This window comes from Lissotriton helveticus, chromosome 3_1 (genome assembly GCF_964261635.1).
Source record: "Lissotriton helveticus chromosome 3_1, aLisHel1.1, whole genome shotgun sequence".
NCBI lineage: Eukaryota > Metazoa > Chordata > Amphibia > Caudata > Salamandridae > Lissotriton > Lissotriton helveticus.
This window is the reverse complement of record NC_136061.1, coordinates 420695682-420716317: the sequence shown is the minus strand read 5'-3', so window position 1 is coordinate 420716317 and position 20636 is coordinate 420695682. Positions and strand designations below refer to the sequence as shown.

Genomic DNA, 20636 nt, shown 5'->3' with positions numbered 1-20636 from the left:
AACCACAGGGCAAGAACAACCACAGGGCAACCACCCCCAAACCGAGATCCCCCCCAACATCTCCAAACAAAAAGTGGGAACAGCGGAAAGGAGGAGCCAAAACAGTCACTAGGTCAACCCAGGCCACCACCGCAAACAGCCGACAGCCCAAACGGAAGGAACCGGGGAAGGCCCCGACAGTATGGTGAACCCCAAAAACCGCAGAAGAAGTGGACAAATAGAAATGTGCAGGAACGCAACCCGCAAAAAGGAGGCAGGCATGAAGACCCCAGAAGCTATGGCAAACACCTCTCCCTCCAACCCTGTGGAACCAGGGTGGCAGGCCGAGGTACAAAAGCAGGGAGGCACCCCAAAACAGGAGGGGGGGGGAGAGCTGGGAGACCTGAACGAACACACACACCTACGAAAGGGAAAGGCAAGCCCCCAGCAGGAAGAACCACTGCAGCCAACCAGCCATAGGACAGGCGTCCACCGGACAACTCAAGCCAGGAGCACAGCCCGAGGGACCAGCAGCAAGGCAGACAAAAAGCTGCCAACCCTTGCCGGGCAGAAACTGCCCTACAGAAGGAAAGGAACGGGGAACTGCACACTGGGGGAAAAAACAGGGTTCCCTGGCCAGCCAGTGAGAAAAGGCGCCAGAAGAGAACCAACAGGACCAGGTGGGCAACCAAGCCAGCCAACCCGGTCAACCAAACAACCGGACCCCAGACAGCCAGGCACCCTCAAGGACGAAGTAAGAAAGGAACATGGGACAGGCGCCACTGCCTACCAGCAACCAAAGGAAACAGTAGGCCAGGACAGCAGAGGAGGTCACCACAGGCGCCCCTCTAAACCCCAAGGACAGAAAGAAACTGTCAATAAGAGGAGCCAAGAAGGAACCAAGCAGAAGGAACGTGGCCACAGAGCCGCCCCAACCACCCAGGAATGGGAGAGTAGGAGACCACAACCCCTACATGGGACCCAAGAGGGCGAAGCCCAAACAGAGCCACTTAAAGCCACAAAACACAGCCCACCAGGCACTGAAGCAGACGGGGCGAGAGGGAGAGCACCCAAACAAGCAGAGAGCCCCCAGGACCAAGGCAGCCCCCCTCAGAAAAAACAGACCACGGCTCACGGTAGCGCCAGGACAGGCAAGGGGGAAGTCACAGACACCCTCAACAAGAAACACAGATGCAACCCCCAGGGCACAAGGGAAACTGGCACTCATGCTCCACTGGCATAGCAAGGCTGACCAGGCACAAACTAGAGGCCAACGAAGGACCGACAGGCCAAGACTCACCGGAACAGAAGGCAAAAGAGCTCCAGGATAGAACAAGAAGCAGCGCACAGGCAGAACCACGATGGAACAACCAGGCAGGAAGAAGCAACAACAGCACCCCACCAACCAGCATGCAGGGGAAGCAGAAGACAGAAACCACTGCCAGATCAAAGGGGGAGAAATTGCAATACAGAGAAACTCCCAGAGTTAGGTGCAACAGGCCAAACAGACACCGACATACCAAAAAGCACCCCAACAGGAGCGCATCTGCCCCCAAAGGCACTGACCACAGCCCACAGGAAGCCGAGAACAGCCAAAGCGCAGAAACACAGGAGAAGGGTAGGCATGAGACACCACCCGGCATTTACCAAGGATTCCCAGCAGCCCAGGGGATGCCACCAGAAAAAACAGCACCAGGGCTGCAAGCACCGCAACGCAGACACAGGCAGAACACAGGAAAACCCAGAGGCAATGGGAAAAGGCAGCCCACCAGTCAGGAAACAAACCCAACAACAAAAGACAGCACAGCTATACATAAAACAAACAAGCATTTACAATGCAATAGGTCTCGGGTTAATTAAGTTTGAGCTATTGGCATTGCTAAATATTGCAACACCAACTGCAACAAAAGTCTATAAATTGTAGGCCAAAAAAATGTGTATTTATTTTTGTAGCAATGGTGGCATGCTGCGCTTTAGATGAATGGGCTACTCCCACCCCGACATTGTTCTTGTTTTTTTCCTCAAGTTGAAGCCCACTAATGCTTGTATGTCAGTGGAGCGAAAGGGGGAGGTGGGGGGGCTACTTTGTTACTAAAAACCACTAGAGAAACCGAGCTGGTTACTGTGAAAGCCAGAACCAGTTCTCAGACAATGATCACAGACATGGTTAGTTAAGTTCTATGTGGGTCTGCAGACAGTAAAACAGTGCTTAATTTGTGCAGGTGCCCGTGGTGAGCACCAGCGCTAATTTTGGGGATCAGGACTTCATGAACATGGTTGTTTGTCTGGTTCCGCCTGGACGTGATCTACACTTTCACAGCGCCATTCTCATCCACAAAGTCCTGTGAATCTGGAGTTAGCTGCACAGCTAAATGAAACCTTAACTCCGAGTGGCCAAAGAGAAATCTGGCATTCTGCGCTCTTTGAAAGATGAGGTGGCCTGCAGTCTTGGCTCAACGCCCATTGGTTCTGGATTAATCACGTGCTAGCCCGTTCCTAAAAACGTGTAACTGGTCTGGTTCTCGCAATGCTTTGGGCTGAAGTTCGCTTCATATAAAACTGCAAAAAAACAAACATGATTGCAGGCTTTGCATAATTGAATTTCCTTTGAGTGTTCCTGGGACAGGCATAGTTTGTGTAACAACAAATAAACAAGCTGCGCAAAAAAAAAAAAACGCCAGCGAGTGGTGAAAGTCTTCAGCCGGTTGCTAAAGTCGTACATCTCCCAGTACTGGTGCAGTATTTCAATCTTCGCAGGGGAGCAGAGGCGGGAGATTACTGGGGTACAGAAGGCAAGAGGGGTAAACAAAAGGCAGCAGAATGGGGCAAAAACAAGAACAGGACAACAGAGGCATAAATTAAGCAGAAGCAGCAGGAAAAATAACTAGTCTTTCACACATCCGGCATGCACACTATTACGTTTGTTGATTTGCTTTATTCTCCTGAAAATGAACGCTCTCTGCAATTGCGTAGGAAAGACATGATACTTTCCGACGGATAAAAGGTCCCTGAGAAGAGGGCATCCTTCCAGCCTTTTGGTAGTGGGGCATAGCAGCAACCTTCCTCTCTCTTATCCCTGAAGCCTAGGGGGGGGAGCTCTCTCCAGCCCCTCGTCTGCATCTACTCCCCGGATAGGCGTGGGGGCTCCAGCAGGACGGAACAGGGACCGGGTCTGAGAAAGGAATGCGCGCTGGAGTGAAAAAACAAGCTCACGCACCGCTTCCAGACCTGATATTACCATAACCATTGCCTGCAGCTTACTGTACTGATGTGATTTCTTGTACTGATGCACCTTCCTACAATGTGCTCATGTTTTATGGTAACGGTAATTGTTTTTATGTTTGTTGATAAAACTATGTAAAGTAAAATAATTAAAAAAAACTGTAAACACAAATACATGAAGTTCTCTCACACGCCTTGCAAGATTATCGTGCAGCGTGACTTTACAAGCTCAAAACAGGCTTGATTTGAAAATGTAGGCTTCTTTTTTCAGCTATGTGGTTCGCTAATAGGTGCTCAGTCCTATTTTTTGTCCCAGTCTGACCCTGCTGTACACCATTCCTCATCTTCATGTGACTCATTTTATCAACCTCAGATAGGTGAAGGGCTGCATCTATTCCACTAGAACCGTAACCAGTGACAGGCTACAAGCAAGGCTTTGTAGCAGATTAACCAGCTAAGCTGCCTTGTCATCCATTGAAGTATGATGGTGTTTTTTTTACACGTTTTGTGTTCAGTAGGCCTGTTTTCATAATATGCCTGGTTTGAATTCCTCATTGCGCTTGCTGCCAGGGTTGTATACGTTTGTAACCCATTAGTAGATTATGCTACCTCAATGGTATTCTGTTACTCGGCCTCAAAGATGAAGCATTGATCCGGACCTGTGATGTGCAGATATATGAGGCGAACGCCTATGCACTGACCCCACTACTGGCAGCCACTGCAGACTAGACAGGCACAACTCTGAGCTATGTTGTCAATTTGCTTTATAGCACAGCAGAGGCACCACCAGGCCAACTGGGCCCTCCACCACTGCTGTGCCAGCCGAGTAAAGCCATGAACCACATCCTGATGCGGAGCCCAGTGAGGAGAGCTGCTCCTGGGTCACAGCCGAGAGCCCACGGCTAGAGGCGCATACCCTGACCAGCAGAGACTATGAACAGCTTTCCTCGCACACAGAGTGAAGAGCCAAGAGGGCTCACCTGGGGGTCTTATTTGTAAGATGTCCCAGCAAAGATGGGCCGGCGTGGACGAGTGGAGAGAGAGCTGCCGACTAGCGCGTGCATCTGTAAGGTGTTTTGGGATGGGGTTGAGTCAATCACGTGCCCGACAGACTGGATGTTCAGGAAGCATTTAGAAGAGGTAGTGAGTTCAGCACAGCAGGCAGGGAGAGAAGGCTCAACATGCAGTGTGCACAAGCTCATCAGATAGTGCGTGGCCATTCAGAATGCAGTGAGTAGGCGATCAGGCAGTGAGCGGGAGCTAAAGAAGCCGCGAGCTCACGCTTATTAGGCAGGTCGTGTAGTGCGTGGGTGCTTAGGAGGCAGAGTGGCCGTTCAGCAAGCAGCGCTGAGGTGGGCTGTCAGCAAGCAGGGAGAAGGACCATGCACAGGCAAGAAACTCAGCAGTCAGTGAGTGGACTACTCCCCGGATAGGCGCAGGGGCTCCAGCAGGACAGAACAGGGACCGGGTCTGAGAAAGGAATGCGCGCTGGAGTGAAAACACAAGCTCACGCGCCGCGCGCCTCTCTGCAGACTCCCCCTGCATTCCAGAGAGGCGCGCAACGCGATCCGGGCTGCATTAACTGCTGTGGAGACAAGACCTGGCCGCGCGCACAACGTTATCCTATGGGAAAACGCTGCGCGCGGCCAGGTCTTGTCTCACTTCGGTGTTCTCAGACTGCTGAGACGCCGACAATAGTTCTCTGGCGAGAACGCGCTTTCAGCGCGTTACTAGCCGAGACCTAAAAAGGACGTCTAAACAAGGGGAACTGAGGGGCCAACAGAAAGGAACACTGCATTCGCATCCAACAGACCCCCAACACAGAGGCCGAGAGGCCAAGCAAGATCAGGTTCTTTCAGGTTGGTATTGCCATAGTGTCAGCCACCATGTCCACCCGAAACAGAAGGGCCAAAAAGGTAGCAGCACCTGCACCAAGGTGCCTAACCAGTCACAGCAGCAGCCAGAGCACCGCTCCTAAGCGCATCGACAACCTGGGGGATAGCCCAAAGGCTAAGGAGGCCCCAAAACCCAGGAACCACTGCTTAGCCGAATCTGCACATGGACCAGAGCATCACCAGAAACGGGAAGACATGACCACCTTGAGGGTACTAACCAGGCCCGACCCTGCGTAACCTCTGAAAACAGAAAAGAGCAGGAGAGTCAGGGTGGACCAGCCGAAGGGCCAGGTACCCACCCCTAGAGGCAACAGACAACAAAGACCAGATGCCGACAAACCTCAGTAGGAGCTAGCCCGCACAAACAGCAGTGGCAGGACTCAGACAGCCAAGCCCCATCAAGGGACAGGAGCCTGACGCAGGGAACAACAGCAGAGGGCCGCAAGTGGGCCCGTACAGAACAGACAGAAAAGCACCACAGGAAAAAGTGCTGACACTAGAGGTCCAAGGCCCCAAACGTCCACACAGGTCGGAGAAGGCATATCAGCCTCCCAGCTGGATGAAAACCAGATCACTGCATGAGGCGACCGCACCGCCAGGAGCCAAACAAAGCACCATACATTGGTGCACTAAACAAACAGGCCAGCACCCGCCCACTCCCCCAGAACACCACTGAGAGGGAAGCCGAACGTTAGCAACAACACCCCACCGGAGAAATGCACAGCAGATCTCCGGCCGGGAGAACAAAACCAGCACAAAGTCAGGGAGAAGCCTGTCGCACCGCAAAAAGAATCAGATGTGGGCCACAGGATACACAAGACCGCAGCTCTGGCCATAGAAACAAGCATTTGCAATAGGTCTCGCGTTTACAAGAGTTTGAGCTATTGGCATTGTATATGACAATGCCTTTTATTTATGTGTTTTGAGAACCTGCACTTATAGTCTTTGCTTACAAGAAGCAAGGCTGGCAGTAAAAGAGGAACAGGTACTGCCAGCCTTACTTCTCCTAAGCAACTTTCCACATTGCCAGCACAAGACAGTCGTTTGGTTAGCAGGGGCCTGCAAGGGCACGGCGCTCACATGTAATGCTTAGATTGGAGCCACTTAAGTAAAAGAGGTCAAATTGCTTTCCTATGTGATGCAATATGAAGCTCTAAAATGCAAAATTTACCTGTCAAATTTAACAAATTGCCATTGACAGCCAGCAGAACAAAACATGAGACTGAACTACTGTCCAGCTCTACAAACACTTTCTAATGTGGATTTTGGAGCATGTTTAAGGACACTTTGAATCACAATAGTTGGTACCCAATGTTGACTCTTTCTACAAGTTTCATTGTTTTGAGGCATATTATGGAAGTATTCACCCTGCAAGAAAAAAAACTATACTAGTAACTTCAGTTTCAGGATGAGGGGCTACACACCACAGGAACCGTGGTTGCTATTAAGATAATTTTTCGGTTTGAGAACATTACTTAGGCTTTAAAAATATTCACTGAAAAAGCCATAAGTTTCAGACAAGTTATAGTTAGGAATTACCATTTAAAAAAACCTTAGAAATTCACTGAAAAAACCATAAGTTTTAGGGGTGTTTTAGTTAGTTGGACATTTCACTCGTACAAAACCTTTGAAATCCCCCCGTTATAGTTAGTTATACTATATATATATATTATATACTATATATATATATATATACTTATATATAGTATATATATACTATTATATTATACTAACTATAACTCGCGCGCCTGCAATCCACTGCTGATGATGTCACATATTACATCATTCATGACATGGTCAGTGACATCACTGATGACATCTCACCAGGTACCTCTAGTATGCGCCAGGGGGCTGCGTTGCAGGGAGGTTCAGAGGCCATGCCCCTTTTTACAACACTCTGCAAAGCAGCTCTGTGGCACTTACTAGAGGTACCTGGTGGGCTAGTTGGCCCCCAGGGACCCTCAGAATTGACAAGGAATTAATTCCCCAACTTAAACCGCGCCACAGGGTGTGTTTGCACACATGTGAACTCAGGCCCGCCCCCTCCCTTCACCACTGTGCAAACGCGCCCCGTGGCGTGTTTTAAGTTGGGGAATTAATTCCCCTTCAATACTGGGGATCCCTGGGGTCCAACTAGCCCACCAGGTACCTCCAGTAAGCGCCACAAGGCTGCATTGCAGATAGGTGTAAAAAGGGGCATGGCTTGGAGCACCTCTCTGCAACGCAGCCCTGTGGCGCTTACTGGAGGTACCTGGTGGGCTAGTTGGCCCCCAGGGACCCCCAGTATTGCAGGGGAATTACTTACCCAATTTAAAACGCGCCCCAGGGCAGTTTGCAGAGTGTGTTTGTGAGGGGGCGGGACCTAGGGATGATCGAGTCTTTTTAATAAAAAAAAAATTGAAAGGGGGCTGTGTGGCCTTTAACTTTTTTTTGGGCCCTGGGGACCCCCATCCCCCAGGGCCTGACCCCCAAATATAATTTTGTTTCATTTTTGTATGGGAAGGGGGCTACGTGGCCCCCCTCCCGTGGCCGTTTCTGGGCCCCGGGACCCCATCCCCCGGTGCATGGCCAATTACTTTTATCTTTTTTTATGGAGGGGGGCTGAATAGCCCCCCTCCTCAGGCCACTTCAAGGCCCCGGGGACCCATGGCGCGTGGCTCGGTTCTACCGAGACACTAGCTGGCTGCCAACACTTCCTGATTTGGAGTGTTAACAGCCAATTCAAATACAGCTCGTGCACGGCAGGGTGCGTGCAGGCTGCGCTTAGGGTACGCGGACCCTCCGAGCCCATAGATATATATAGATATATGAATGAATGTAACTGTCATTTTCTCAGGAACTACTGAACGGATTTACACCAAATAAGCCAAAGGCACGAGTCTGAACCAAGGACTACCTCTTTGCCAAATTTGGTGTAATTCCGTTCCGCAGTTCGGGCTGCGGCTAAAGGTCCTATGGGAAATAGAATGTTGCGGATTTCCTATGGGTAATAGGTCCTAACTATAACTACCTACTGGCGACCGCCAGTAGGTAATTTTGTTTCAGAAATACTTTTCACTATTTCTGGGACAGTGATGATGGTGCTGGAGTTTGAGACAAATGAAAATGTGAAAATATATTGAAACTCAAACTACCTATCCGATAAAATTATAGTACACACTGCCGGACAGATGTAAGCAAAACCCTACCAAATGTAGCTGTGGAACTGGGGACGTGGATGAGAACAATACAGGTGAGGAAAGGAGAAAGAGTCAAGAGTTTGTTGTCTGTTTTAAGAATGGCATGGAAAATCCAAAGTTTGTTTGTGAACATTTGTTAATGTGTATTTTCTTTTTTAAACCATAGGCACGATTCCAGATATGTTTGTAATGTAACTGGGGCAACAGAAAGTTAGTTGGCAAACATCACCTCAACCATAAAGTGTGTTTTACTAGGAAGTCAAAGAAAGATACAGTGCAAAGTTATATCAAGAGAGTAGTCAAACATGAAACCATCAACTAAAGTAAACAAATCCTAGTACTAGGGATTTAGGTCAATAAGAATTCTTTATGCAATAAATAAGTGAAGCTGTGTTTTACATTTTTAACGGTGGAATTCGCCAATATTAATGAGACAGTGAGGGCGATCTTTAAAGGCACATACTACTGTGCTTTAAGTAAAGATTTGGACTTGTAATCCCCATGTTTGTAATCCCTATTTTAACACCAGTTACGCCAGTGGTACGGCGCGGTTTGTGACTGCTACCCTGTGCCATGAGCGTGCAACAGCGCAGTAGGGACACACAAGGGTAAAATGTAAATTGATACTTGTATAGCGCACTACTCACCCGCAAGGGTCTCAAGGCGCTTGTACGAATACCGCTGTGGAACCCATCCTGGCTTTCCCTGTGAGGTGTCCACTCCTGGGCACCCCCAAGGTGGAGGCCAGGCATCCTTAGCGTTGTGGGGGCCGTTGTGGAGATTAAGCAAGCTATTGCCCAGAGTTGCAGAGTGGGACTCCATGATTGGAATAGGCACCGAGGCGAGAATTATCAGGTCCGTGGAATTTTTTAGCCCAAGACCCACAGAGGCGGGGAATTGAACCCTGGTCCCGGGCTAGACCTCTGCATCAGGGTCTGCCGCTCTAACCATTGAGCCACACTTCTCCACTGATGCTGAAACCTTTGACTGGCTCCTCCTGCATGGACGTGAGCTCCAGCATTAGGGCCTTTTGCGAACTGGTCACCTGCTGGTGTGCCATGCTGGGGAGACGGCCGCAAGATGCGGCACGGGTACTTCAGCACATCAAGGTAGGTGGGAGCTCTTTTCCCAGGTGTTGTTTGAAGGATAGGTGGGGGTCGTATCCACGCAGACAGTGTGAAGGAAAGTTTTTGTAACCGAGAGATCGTCTGCAGGGGATTCTACTTCACCCAGATACAAGAGAGACACATTTTTTCCCACCAGGAAGAGTGCAGTTGTTACAAGTTGGGTGAGTCGCGTGCAATGAAATGCGTGCTGCCATTATTTAGCATGTAAATAAAAATAAACAAGTTGGGTGAGCCGCGCACAACGAGATGCACTGCTGCCATTATTTAGCATGTAAATAAAAAAAATTTAAAATGAGTTAGGTGAGCTGCGCGCAATGAGACGTGCAGCCATTATTTAGCATATCAATAAAAATATTTTTGAAAAAGAGTTGCTTGAGCCTTGCACGAGACATGTGGCTGCCATTATTTAGCATGTAATTTAAAAAATGTGTTGGGTGAGTCACGTGCAACGAGACCCGTGGCCTCCGTTATTTAGCATGATGTAAATAAATAAATAAACAAGTTGGGTGAGCTGCACAAAACGAGACGCATGGCCGCTATTAAAGCATGTAAGTATGAGACCAGATTTCTTTAATTAAGACAGCGCCTGCCTTGCGGGCGTCTGAGCAGTGGGGGAAGGAAGGGGGGGGTACGGAGACTATTTAAAAGTTATAGCGTGGCGCTCCGGTAAAACAAGCATTGCTTAAAAGCGATGCCCATTACTCTAAGCTAGTGTGCTCAGATGGAGTGACAGGAGCTGGAAGGACGGAAGCAATGACAGGCAGAGGTGCGAGCGAGGAGTCGTGCTGAAAGGAAATAAAAACAAGCTTTGGTCGCGTGGCCGTGAAAGTGATCGTGGGCTGTAAGGGTGCCCGCGAGCGATGCACTTAACGAGCCATGACGAGACAGGAAAGCCAGATGGCGTCTGTGCTCGTAACTGTGCGCGTAACCGGACGCTCTAGGCCACACAAAAAGCTGTGGTCAGCTTTTTGAAGCCCACTTGCTAAAAGTCTCGCTAGTGCAGCGCTTGTGCTGGCTCAGGCGTGACCTAAAAAAGAAAGGGGACAGGCACCCCCGTGAGTTCCAATAAGGAACCAGCAGGCTGGGAGATGCCAAAACTGCGCAGCCGACCCCTGCAGCTGCGTTGGCAGGAACAGAGATCTGCCGCAGACCAACAAGCGCACACTCAGTGCACGAGAAAACGCATCCTGCCTGTAGGATCCGCAAAGCAGCCACCGAGGCATGTGCTGCGGCAGAGCCCCCAACTGCCCGCTGTGCGTCCAGCACACAGGCAGACACACACCCCGGCTGGAGAAAGGCACAGCAAACCTCCAGCCGGCTGAATCAGCCTAGACCGCAGGCCATGCCCACCCTGAGCGGAGGAAGGCACCGCTGACCTCTGGTCAAGGCAAAAACATGCAGGCAACCAAAGAATGCACCAAAACACTGGTAACACCTCCCTGCTGAGAAGGAAACCGACTTCCTAGCACTGGCACATGCCCACAAGCCAGCGCAGACCTCCGACCCGGCAAGAAATGGAACGAGGGAGGAGCCCGGATCCACTGTTCCCAAGCAGACCCACTCCCCCTCTTACCCGAAAGGACAGCCAGAGGAGAATGAAGAAGCCGGCCTCCAAGACTGCCAGCACAGTGCGGACAGAAACAGGATCTTCACGAACACCGGAGCACCGCACTGCGTGCCCGAACCAGAACATACACCCAACAAAAGGAGGCGCAGCTGGAACCAACACCCCGCGTTGTGCAACGAAAAGGCAACATCAGACACGTCAATGTGAGAAAAAATAAATAACTAAACCAACACTGGAGCGAGTGCGCCACACTCACCCCACCATGTCTACAGACACAAAAGAACAGGTGTTGTGGAGGAGGCGGTGCCTTTTAATTTTGGTAGTGGGTGTGTCTATGAGGCACAGGGGCCTCATTGCGTAATTTATTTATTTATTTTAAAAAAACTTTTATAACGCGCTCCATTACCATGGGGTATCCTGGCGCGGTGAGTAGTTCTGCCTCGAACATTTGAGTACGTCTGTTATAGTGGAGCATTAAAAAGATAGGTCTTAAGATCTTTTTTGAAGACAGTGATGGTTGGAGAGGCTCTAAGCGGGAGGGGGAGGGCATTCCAAGCATAAGCTGCCTTGACTGAAATAGATTGGGTTAGTGAGAGGGACGAGGGACGTGGAAGTAACAGCCATTTCAACTCAAATCTAGGGTGTTACATGTTGGTTCATCACATCGAAAGTGATGGCTTTACTTCACATTGTTTAAGGAGCTCAGTGCTTTTTAGAAGTATCACCCATACACACTGCGTTTTTAATCATTTCAATTATGCTTCCAGTTTAAATATGTTTAAATTGAATACTTTGATTTATTTTGATTGACAATATTTAAAAAGTACTGCTAAAATGTATTACAGATAAATAAGTCTATAGAATAAAATAGTTAATTAATTTACATTTGACTCAATAGTGCAGGTATTTAATTTTAAATTCTGCATATGTAACATATAAATATTAATAAAATACACATTAGCCTATAACTTTTATTTTTTTTACTACTCTATCCATCCGATGTAACCTAGAAAAACACTTTACCCCCAAATCACTAACTTCCCCAAATCACAAAAAAACAAAACTTACATCTTGAATCACTACATACCCGAGTCCCAAAAACCCTTATACCTCAACCATACAAAACTCTTACCCTGTAACACTATCCACAACTGAAGACTAAAAAACCCTTACCACCCCCGGAATCCCTACCCAACGCTGATACCTACAAATCCACTTGTCCCACACAAAACATTACCCATCCCTTAAATTAAAAAAAACCCTTTCCCCATAGTCACTACCCACTCCTGAACCCTAAACTCTCCTCTCCTCTAAATCACCACCCACCTCTGAACCTTAAAAATCCTCGTCTTCCAAATAACTCCCCACTCCCACAAACCTTAATTATACAATTAATTATAAATTAGTTAATGCTTAACATACATTTTAAAACATAATTATATATTTAGAAATAATAAAAAGTAATTTACGTGCTGCATTCATTGCTATTAATGTAACTAAGCTTTTTTTAAATGTAACTATAAATATAAAAAATATTAAAATAACTAATTACATTTTTAACTGTATACTATTTCACAAATGTCTAACATATATATCCGCATATATATATATATATCCTTCTTATATGTATATACGGCCATATAAATACATATACATTGCATCACATACATTTCAAATTTTAAAAACAATATCTGCACAGTACCACAGTGCAGATGTAAAGTAGCAAAACGTACCTAACAGTGTAATGATTCCCAGTGAAATGGCAGGAAAGCTTTTGCCAATCCAATGAACTATTCTTCACCTTTAAAAGAATTTTACTAATCTTTCATTACTGACGTGGAATAATAGATTTAATTCATTCGGGGGGAGAGGACCAATATGCCAGTTTGGTTTAGCCATTCTTTGCGCACAGTCAGTAGTTCATCTCACATGAATTATGCAAAATCCATTTAATTAAATCTTAAATTTCAAAGCACATTGTCGACATTTTCTAAATTGCAGTGTTTGGGGATTATACATTGTTGGATGATGGCAACAGTGATATATAGTTAAACTAATTAAAGACAACTATACTTACATGTAGTAGGGCATTGTTATGTCTGGCCCTCGTTTTTTGTACTGGACAGTGGAAACTATGAAATAATGTGTCTCTTTTTCCACTTTTGGCATCAGAGGGTATCGGATTACGGTAGGCACTGCAGATTTTATTTTAGCAAGGAGCGACCCCAATGTTACAAATGTAGTTTTTGTATTTGGTTTTCTTTGTGAAAATCAATAAAGTGATTTAAACCTAAAAAAAAATATTTTCTCTTTCTCTTATCTAGGGGTAAAGCACCAACAGAATATAAGCCTGGAGAGGATTTCAGTTTCCTCCTGATGGATTCTTAGATGGAGCAGAATTTAATGCAACGCTGATGCACACAGTCCGCTTTAAAGACAAAGACATCTGCAGGAAGAAAGCCTGGACATCACTCAGTGCTCACTGACGTCACATACTAGAAGTTGTTAACTGGGCATTCAAATTTCTCCCATTCCCCCCGCTGTACTCGTACTAATCATGTAGGGTGTCGTTTCATGCTATGGTTATTGAGAAACCCCATAACATTACATGCAGTACCACTATCTTCAAAACCTAGAGACCACTTGCAAACATAAGAACAGGTTCTTTTTAAGCAGTGAGTCTGGCCAATGATCACTTTGAGCGCTCATTTTGAGCTGCCAAGTTGCAATAAGTCTCAGAGCAGAGTACATTCTAACCTAGACATGTTTGCCGTTCTTTGTAGACAGCTAGTATTCAACTGTTTGCACCACTTCTTTTATTTTTGTGCATATGCCCAAATAAATCTGATAAGATGAGCATCCTTTGCTTTACATACAAGTACATTTTATGATTCAGTTGGTTTACTCAAACATTATCCTTTTCATTTTTGTAAATTATTTAATTGGCTTTTTAAGCTTAAAAAAATTAAGAAGTCAGTAATGTTGCATGGTCATTGTAGTCGTCCTTCCCAATGCTTTCATGTAGACATTGTGAGGCCAAAGTCAGTATAAAACATCACCAGAAACCCCCAGACAAAGAGGGAGTAGCTCCCAATATAGCCACGAGGCACCGCTCCGAGTCAGATCAGGAGAGATACATTCAAATGCATGACTTAACGTCTCATGATTTTCTCATGTTTGCCAGAAGAACCTCTAGCACAATAACCGGGCTTCCATCACCCTCCTACAATCTATGCCATGAGCCAACATACCCACTGTCAGGAGCTTCTGTTGCTTGAATAGACCTCTTGGAAGGTGCAGCCCCAGGTTCATGAACAATGTAATTCAAGATCTCCAACAAGCTCAGCAAGGCAAGTTTCTTTGTCCAGAACAATTCTGCAGCCCAGCACCATGAATAGGACGCTGGCCACCACACCCAGAAGCCAAGAAGCACAGTGCATCTCTAAACGGATCTGAAAAATCCCCGTGGTCAGTCAGAGAGCGTAGGCACATGGGTAAGCCGTCTTGCTTCAGGGAGACCTTTTTGGGGTGAGGATCCGCTCCTCTGAGAAAGCCGCCATATGGAGCTGAGCCCGTCCCACGCATGGTTGACTCTGTCATCAAATGAGCCCATCAGTGGGTTAGGGATTATCTTAAGTTCTCTGACAGCATCCTTTAATTCAGAGATCATGCCTTCTGCCTCAAGGACTGTCCTCGACACTGCGAATATTTCACTGAAGCAGTGCTAAATCAATGCAATATTTGCTAATCCAACCATCCAAAGCTGTTTGAGTGTCAGTGGTGGTCTTTAAAGTAATGTCTGTGGAGGTAGCTGCTGCCTCTGGGTCCTTAGTGTAATGAGCTTGTTGAATCTGTGCAATGTCCCCAGCTGACTGGGCAACTAACGCAAGCTTGTCCAACTTGCCTTGTTTCTGCTTATGTCCCTTTTCGTCACACTATGGGACTTACAAGCTCCTTGCGCTGTAGGTGCGTCACTTATTGTGATAAAAAGTGATGCATCGTTGGCGCAAGGGGCTTGTAAATAAGTCCCTATGTTTTTGTGTCTGGGAGTTCAAAAAGGGTTGCTGACTCAATAGAATGGGGCTGGTGGTGAACATTTTGTCCACCTAGCAGGGGGCATCAAAGTAGGCCAGATTTTCTCTCGGACAAGTGTAAGGGGTCCGCAACAGTGCTGGGGAGTGCAAAAGAATACCCCTACTTGGGTACGTAAGCCTCAGTACACATCATGTGGGTTGTTGGGACATTTCACCTAGCATGAAGGAATGTTTAGATTGCAATTCCCCCTCCCTGCCTATTGTGAGATGCAGGGATGAAACTGATAACTCTGTTGTAGGTTGCAGAGCATATGTTGTCACAAAAGTGCCCTTTTCAAGAACAAGAGGCAAGACCCTCACCCAAACTCCGTTCCCTCTGGGCTTCCATAGAATTATATGCAAGAGATCACTTGTCCTTGATAGGGTTAGTTTATGTTCCAGAGGATGCAGTATTGTCATAGGTCTGTAGGACGGAAAGACTCGCACACGTGATACTGGCCCCAAAACAAAAACCAGCAACAGACCTGGTGAGTCTTCACCCACAGGAGGACCACCAAAGAGCAGAATTGTGAACCTGCACACTGTCCCCTTGGACTGGACTGTGCATCTTCATTCAAGGCTAGGCAGGCAGTCCAACAGCTTCCATCATTAGATTCAAAATGTGGGATAATGACCTCGGCAGCCTCCCTAGCAGAGTTCCTGTGTCTCTTTTTGGAACTGTTGATGAGTTCCCAATTAAGCGTTCTCAATGCCTACCACACCTGTTTTAATGTGCTTGTGTCTACTTCCTTCTGGGCGATCCTGTGCTTAGTTGAAATTAAATGATAAAGACATGATACAGGAAATGTGGAGCTCCAAGCAAAGTACATATTCTAGGCTGTAGGAAAAGTGGGAATGCATTAACTAGTTGAATTATTAGTAATGAGAAAACAGCATAAGAAATATACTCATACCATCAATGTTAACACTGTACAGAATTCTGAGAATTATTTGCATGATAATGTCACACAATTCCTACTATTTCAGTAAGCATGTACATTTGGGCAACATAAACGTCAACACTATGCAGAACTGAGTCCATGCACACCATCAGAAGATGTTAACCTAATTCCTGGCTAGCTCACAGTGTGCTATCTGGACCTCTAAACCCTACACTGTATCAGATGATATTTGCAACCTCAGAACATGACAACCCTGATTACCTAAGGAAATCATGGAAACAGATCTACCCTTTCGTTGTTAACCCAGGCTTGCACGAAGAGAGACACAAGAAGTACATGAATTGGCATTTCAAACATTTATTGAAGCAATTGGATTCCCCCGTCTCTCTCAGGATGGTAACTGGATTCCGCTGGGCTAGAATTCTGGCATGGGGTGACAGTCCAAATGCTCCTCTGTCTAAATAAGAACTTGGTACAGTTTATATAATAAACTTCACCCATTCTCTCTATGCTGGCGTTCTGGTCGGGCTGTGGTTGATTCTACCCACCTAGAGCTGTCGCCGAACAGACAACAACAAACAACAACATTTTGCGCTGTGAGCATAGTCTTTGTACAACATGTTCCAAGGCCTGATAATGTAAATGTAAGCCAAACATTTCCTGAAAACACTATCCCATATGGCCGCCAATGCAAATGTGTGTTAAAAGTCATTGTTTATGTTTATTTTTCTTGTAAAGCGCACGAATACCGAAGTGTCTTGGCGCTGAAAGTGAGAGGGTGAAGGCGCAGTGAGAAAGCTTATGACCTATGCGGCTGTAAAAAAACAGGTTTTCAAATTCTTCCTGAAAAGCTGGAGATTTGGCTGGCGTTGCAAGGATATCGGTAGTTTATTCCAGAGCATAGTTGCACAGTGTATTATGGCTCGACCGCCCCATCTAGCTTTTCTAAATTTTGCAGTTTTTATTAATCCTTGAGTCGCCGATCTCAGTGCTCGTGGGGGAGCATACGTTATAAAAAGCTTATGAAAATCAGCTGGACCCCCCCGTTTACTGTTTTGTATACCAAAGTTAGCACTTTAAATTCAATATGTTGTTTAATAGGGAGCCAGTGTAGTGATCTTATTCCAGCTGATGTCGGTTGTCCTCTACGCAGCCCCAGAAGAAGTCTGGCAGCCGCATTTTGCAACGATTGCAGTTTTGTAACTGAAATTTATCAATACCCAGGAACAATGCATTAGCATAGTCCAACTTTGATAGAAAAAGCGCTACCATCACAGTTTTCTGGAGTACTTGAGGAATAAAAGGGAACATTTTTCGCAGTATTTTTAAGAGAAAACAACTGAGAGACAAGGCTGTTAACCTGGGCGCCAAAATTCAGCTTATTATCGAAAATGATTCTCAGAATTCTAACCCTGTCAATAGGGTGAGGGCATTGTCCAGCCTCCACCGGCCACCAGGTTTGACTCCAAATAGATTGCCCTGTTCCAAACTCCATCACCTCCGTCTTTTCCGTATTTATTTTTAGATAGTTCTGGCTCATCCATCTCATAATGTCAGTGAGGCAGGCAAGAAACCTACCTGCAATGACTTCTGGATCATCGGTGACGGAGATAAGCTGAGAGTCGTCAGCATATGATGCGAGTCCAAAACCATGTTTCTTGACTAGACTGGCCAAGGGGGCAATGTACAAATTAAAGAGGATTGGAGACCGCGCAGATCCTTGGGGCACTCTACAAGGCAGATGAAAACTCTCAGACTGTATGCCATCCCAAAACACCTTTTGCTCTCTGGCCTCCAGGAAAGATGACATTAGGGAAAGAGCAGTCCCTTTGACTCTCGCATCCCTCAGCCGCTGTAACATAACCATATGGTTTACAGTAACAAAAGTGGCCGAGAGATCAAGGAGTAAAAGGACTGCCCTTTTTCACCGTTCACTGTTCTACGGATCTCCTCAGCTGCAAGAATCAGTGCTGACTCTGTAGAATGACGTGGACGAAACCCATGCTACGAGCTATCGAGTAAGTTGTTTACATCAAAATACTCTGTTAACTCTCTGCTGAGTTGTTTTTCCAATACTTTTGCCATGATAGGTAGACCAGCTATATGTCGATAGTTTTTGGGCTCATTAGGGTCTAAATTTGGCTTTTTCAATAGAGGTCGGATAGCTGCCTTTTTCCAGATAATCGGGTATACACCAGTGGCTATAACTTGATTTAAAATGGGTGTAAGTTTTACGCTGATTTTCTGGGCTGCTTGATGTATAATGGAGGGGGGGCAAGGATCAGTGGGTGCACATGATTTTTTTTAGAAAGAAGTAACTTTTGCACCTCATTGTTATTCATAGGCTGAAAGCCAGGCAGCGTGCATTGTAGACTAGTATTAGGTGTTAATGTGTTCTGGGTAGTAGGCGAACTTGGGAAATTTTTATAAATCTCCCCCGCCTTCTCTTGGAAATAACTTGCCACTGTATTGCATAGCTTTTGATCAGTCTTAAATCTTTTGTCTTGCTGTGTCTTGGCTAGCAAATTAACGGTTCTAAACAATTCCCTGGCAGAGTTGTTATTTTCACAGTAAAGAATTGTTTCTTTGTGAAAATAATTGCTTCTTTATAACGTGCCATACTCACATTATAAATGTCTTTTTTTAAGTTGTCGTAGTTCTGCCGCCACCGGCGTTCTGCTCTCCTACATTCAATTTTTAAGGCTTTTAATTCTGAGGTGTATCAGGAAGAAGATGTTTTTGCTTTTTTTCCGGCCATTGATCTCTTAGGCGCGATCTTGTCCGCCGCTGCCCTTAGCCAGTCATCTAGCTGCTGAGCAGCTTTATTATTATCACATTCCTGAGAAATATGAACATAATCAAGTGCCGCCTCCAAGTCCACATCTTTGATTTCATCCCATCGTCTAATTAGTGTCTTAGGTAGTATCACTTGTGCTCCAGATTGTGGTTTAATGGATTTAAAATTAAAGTGAATGGCTTTGTGGTCTGTCCATGGTAAGGCCTGTATATTGAGGACTGTAACATCCGGGTCACTGGTGAAAATTCCATCCAGTGTATGACCTGCCTGATGGGTAGGTTCTATTACTAATTGTTTAAGATTGAACGCATCTAGATTGTCAATCAATCTGGCCGTGTCAGTGTCAGTGGTATTCTAGATGATAATTTAAATCTCCTAGAATAATAAGAGGGAGCGAGTCGGTGTAACGTTCCAAAGTTGTCAATATGGCTTGAGAAAAGGCCGCTCTATTTCCAGGTGGACAACAGATCAATATCCCTTGGAGGATCTGAAAGTTGTTTACTTTAATGCGGAAGTGCAATGCTTCTGCCGGGAGGTTTAAGATTGTATCAAAATACACTTGAAAGTGATTGCGGTATATAATCACTATTCCTTCTCGTTTGCCTGTCGTTCTATTTTGTGCAAAGAGTGCATACCCTTCTGGAATAGCAATATTCCAATCAGGGGCTGATGTATCTTGATTTGATCTGGTCTGGAGAGCTGAATTAGCTCTTCCAACTCATATTTATGTTTTAGCATAGAGCGAACATTAACTAACAAGCATTTCACTTACTCTATTTCTTCATTTTTCGGTTCCCTATATTTTCCTGTTTTTTCACTGTCTTTTTGACCTCTACTTCTTTAAAAAGATGTCATCTTTAAACGTGAACATGTAAAATGGAGGTGCTTGTGCCCGGGGACTGTGTAACCTCACGACAATAGCACTTTATGTTGAACATAATACTAGAGGGAAAGCTCACTTCTGTGTCTATGAACAGTGATAACAATTTAGACATTGCATGTAACACTGTGAAATGCAAGAGACTCTGCAAATCTGTAGATTCATCTTCAAAATATATATTTTTATCAAGATACCGATTGTAACAAAAAAGCTGTTTAACTCCAGTCCCTTATACATAGTTTCAAAGTAAGCCTTGATGCAAATACGGCTGTGATAAAAGGAAGCCACATATCAAGGTGTGGGGGTCAAGAGGTGGTTGGGCCAGATGTGCAACTAACTACCGGCCAGTCCATCTCTTTTCTGGAAATTCAGAGCAGACCAAAGGTGCAGGCTCATTGATGGATCAAGTTTAGAAACATGATGGTGCATGAGAAAATCCACTAGACTTTGGCAGCGGGCATACATCTATATGGGGTGCAGAAAATGGATTATGTTGTCTATGCCAAAATATAGCTCCCTCTGCCCACGGAAAAATCATGAAGAAGATTCCCTTGATTGGGCATCAAAAGAGATCACCCAATTCAGACATATTTTAGATGTTCTTATGATTGCTTGAGTTACCTTGGAGTAGAAGTGCAAGGCTTCCCAGTATAATCAGGTCTACCTTGACAGTATAGCTAGAATGTTATGGGAGGTGTGGTACTCTTGATAGGACAGTTACAAGAGTATCTCCAAGAAGGGGCATGTGGCTGGATGTAAGGATTTACTTGAGAGCAAGTCACAAGGTACTGCTGATTCATAGAAGAGTCAGGAACCGTGTTCAAAAGCAGACTGAAGGGCATATTACAATACTGAAGTCTATAACAACCTCCAGAACTTGGGCCCGAGGCACAGGAAGAATGGCAAAGGGGGTGGGAGTACTTGCCAGCAAAATACTCATTATCAGTGATAGTATGCCCAAGGCGGCTATTTAAGTGTAATAGGAAAAGATAGGTGATAGAGCGCGGGGGCTCAC

General features: G+C 45.9%; 1 protein-coding gene across 2 annotated transcripts in view; it reads left to right on the top strand.

Annotated features, from left to right (window-relative positions):
- The window catches only part of LOC144822568 (alpha-aspartyl dipeptidase-like), a 130004-nt gene extending 116174 nt beyond the window's left edge, over positions 1 to 13830 (top strand). For both annotated transcript variants that reach the window (XM_078680251.1, XM_078680250.1), the window contains exon 9: positions 13294 to 13830. In XM_078680251.1, the coding sequence (XP_078536377.1) occupies positions 13294 to 13357 (64 nt within the window). In that variant the 3' untranslated portion in view covers positions 13358 to 13830. The remainder of the gene's footprint in view (positions 1 to 13293) is intronic.
- Positions 13831 to 20636: the final 6806 nt, after the last annotated feature.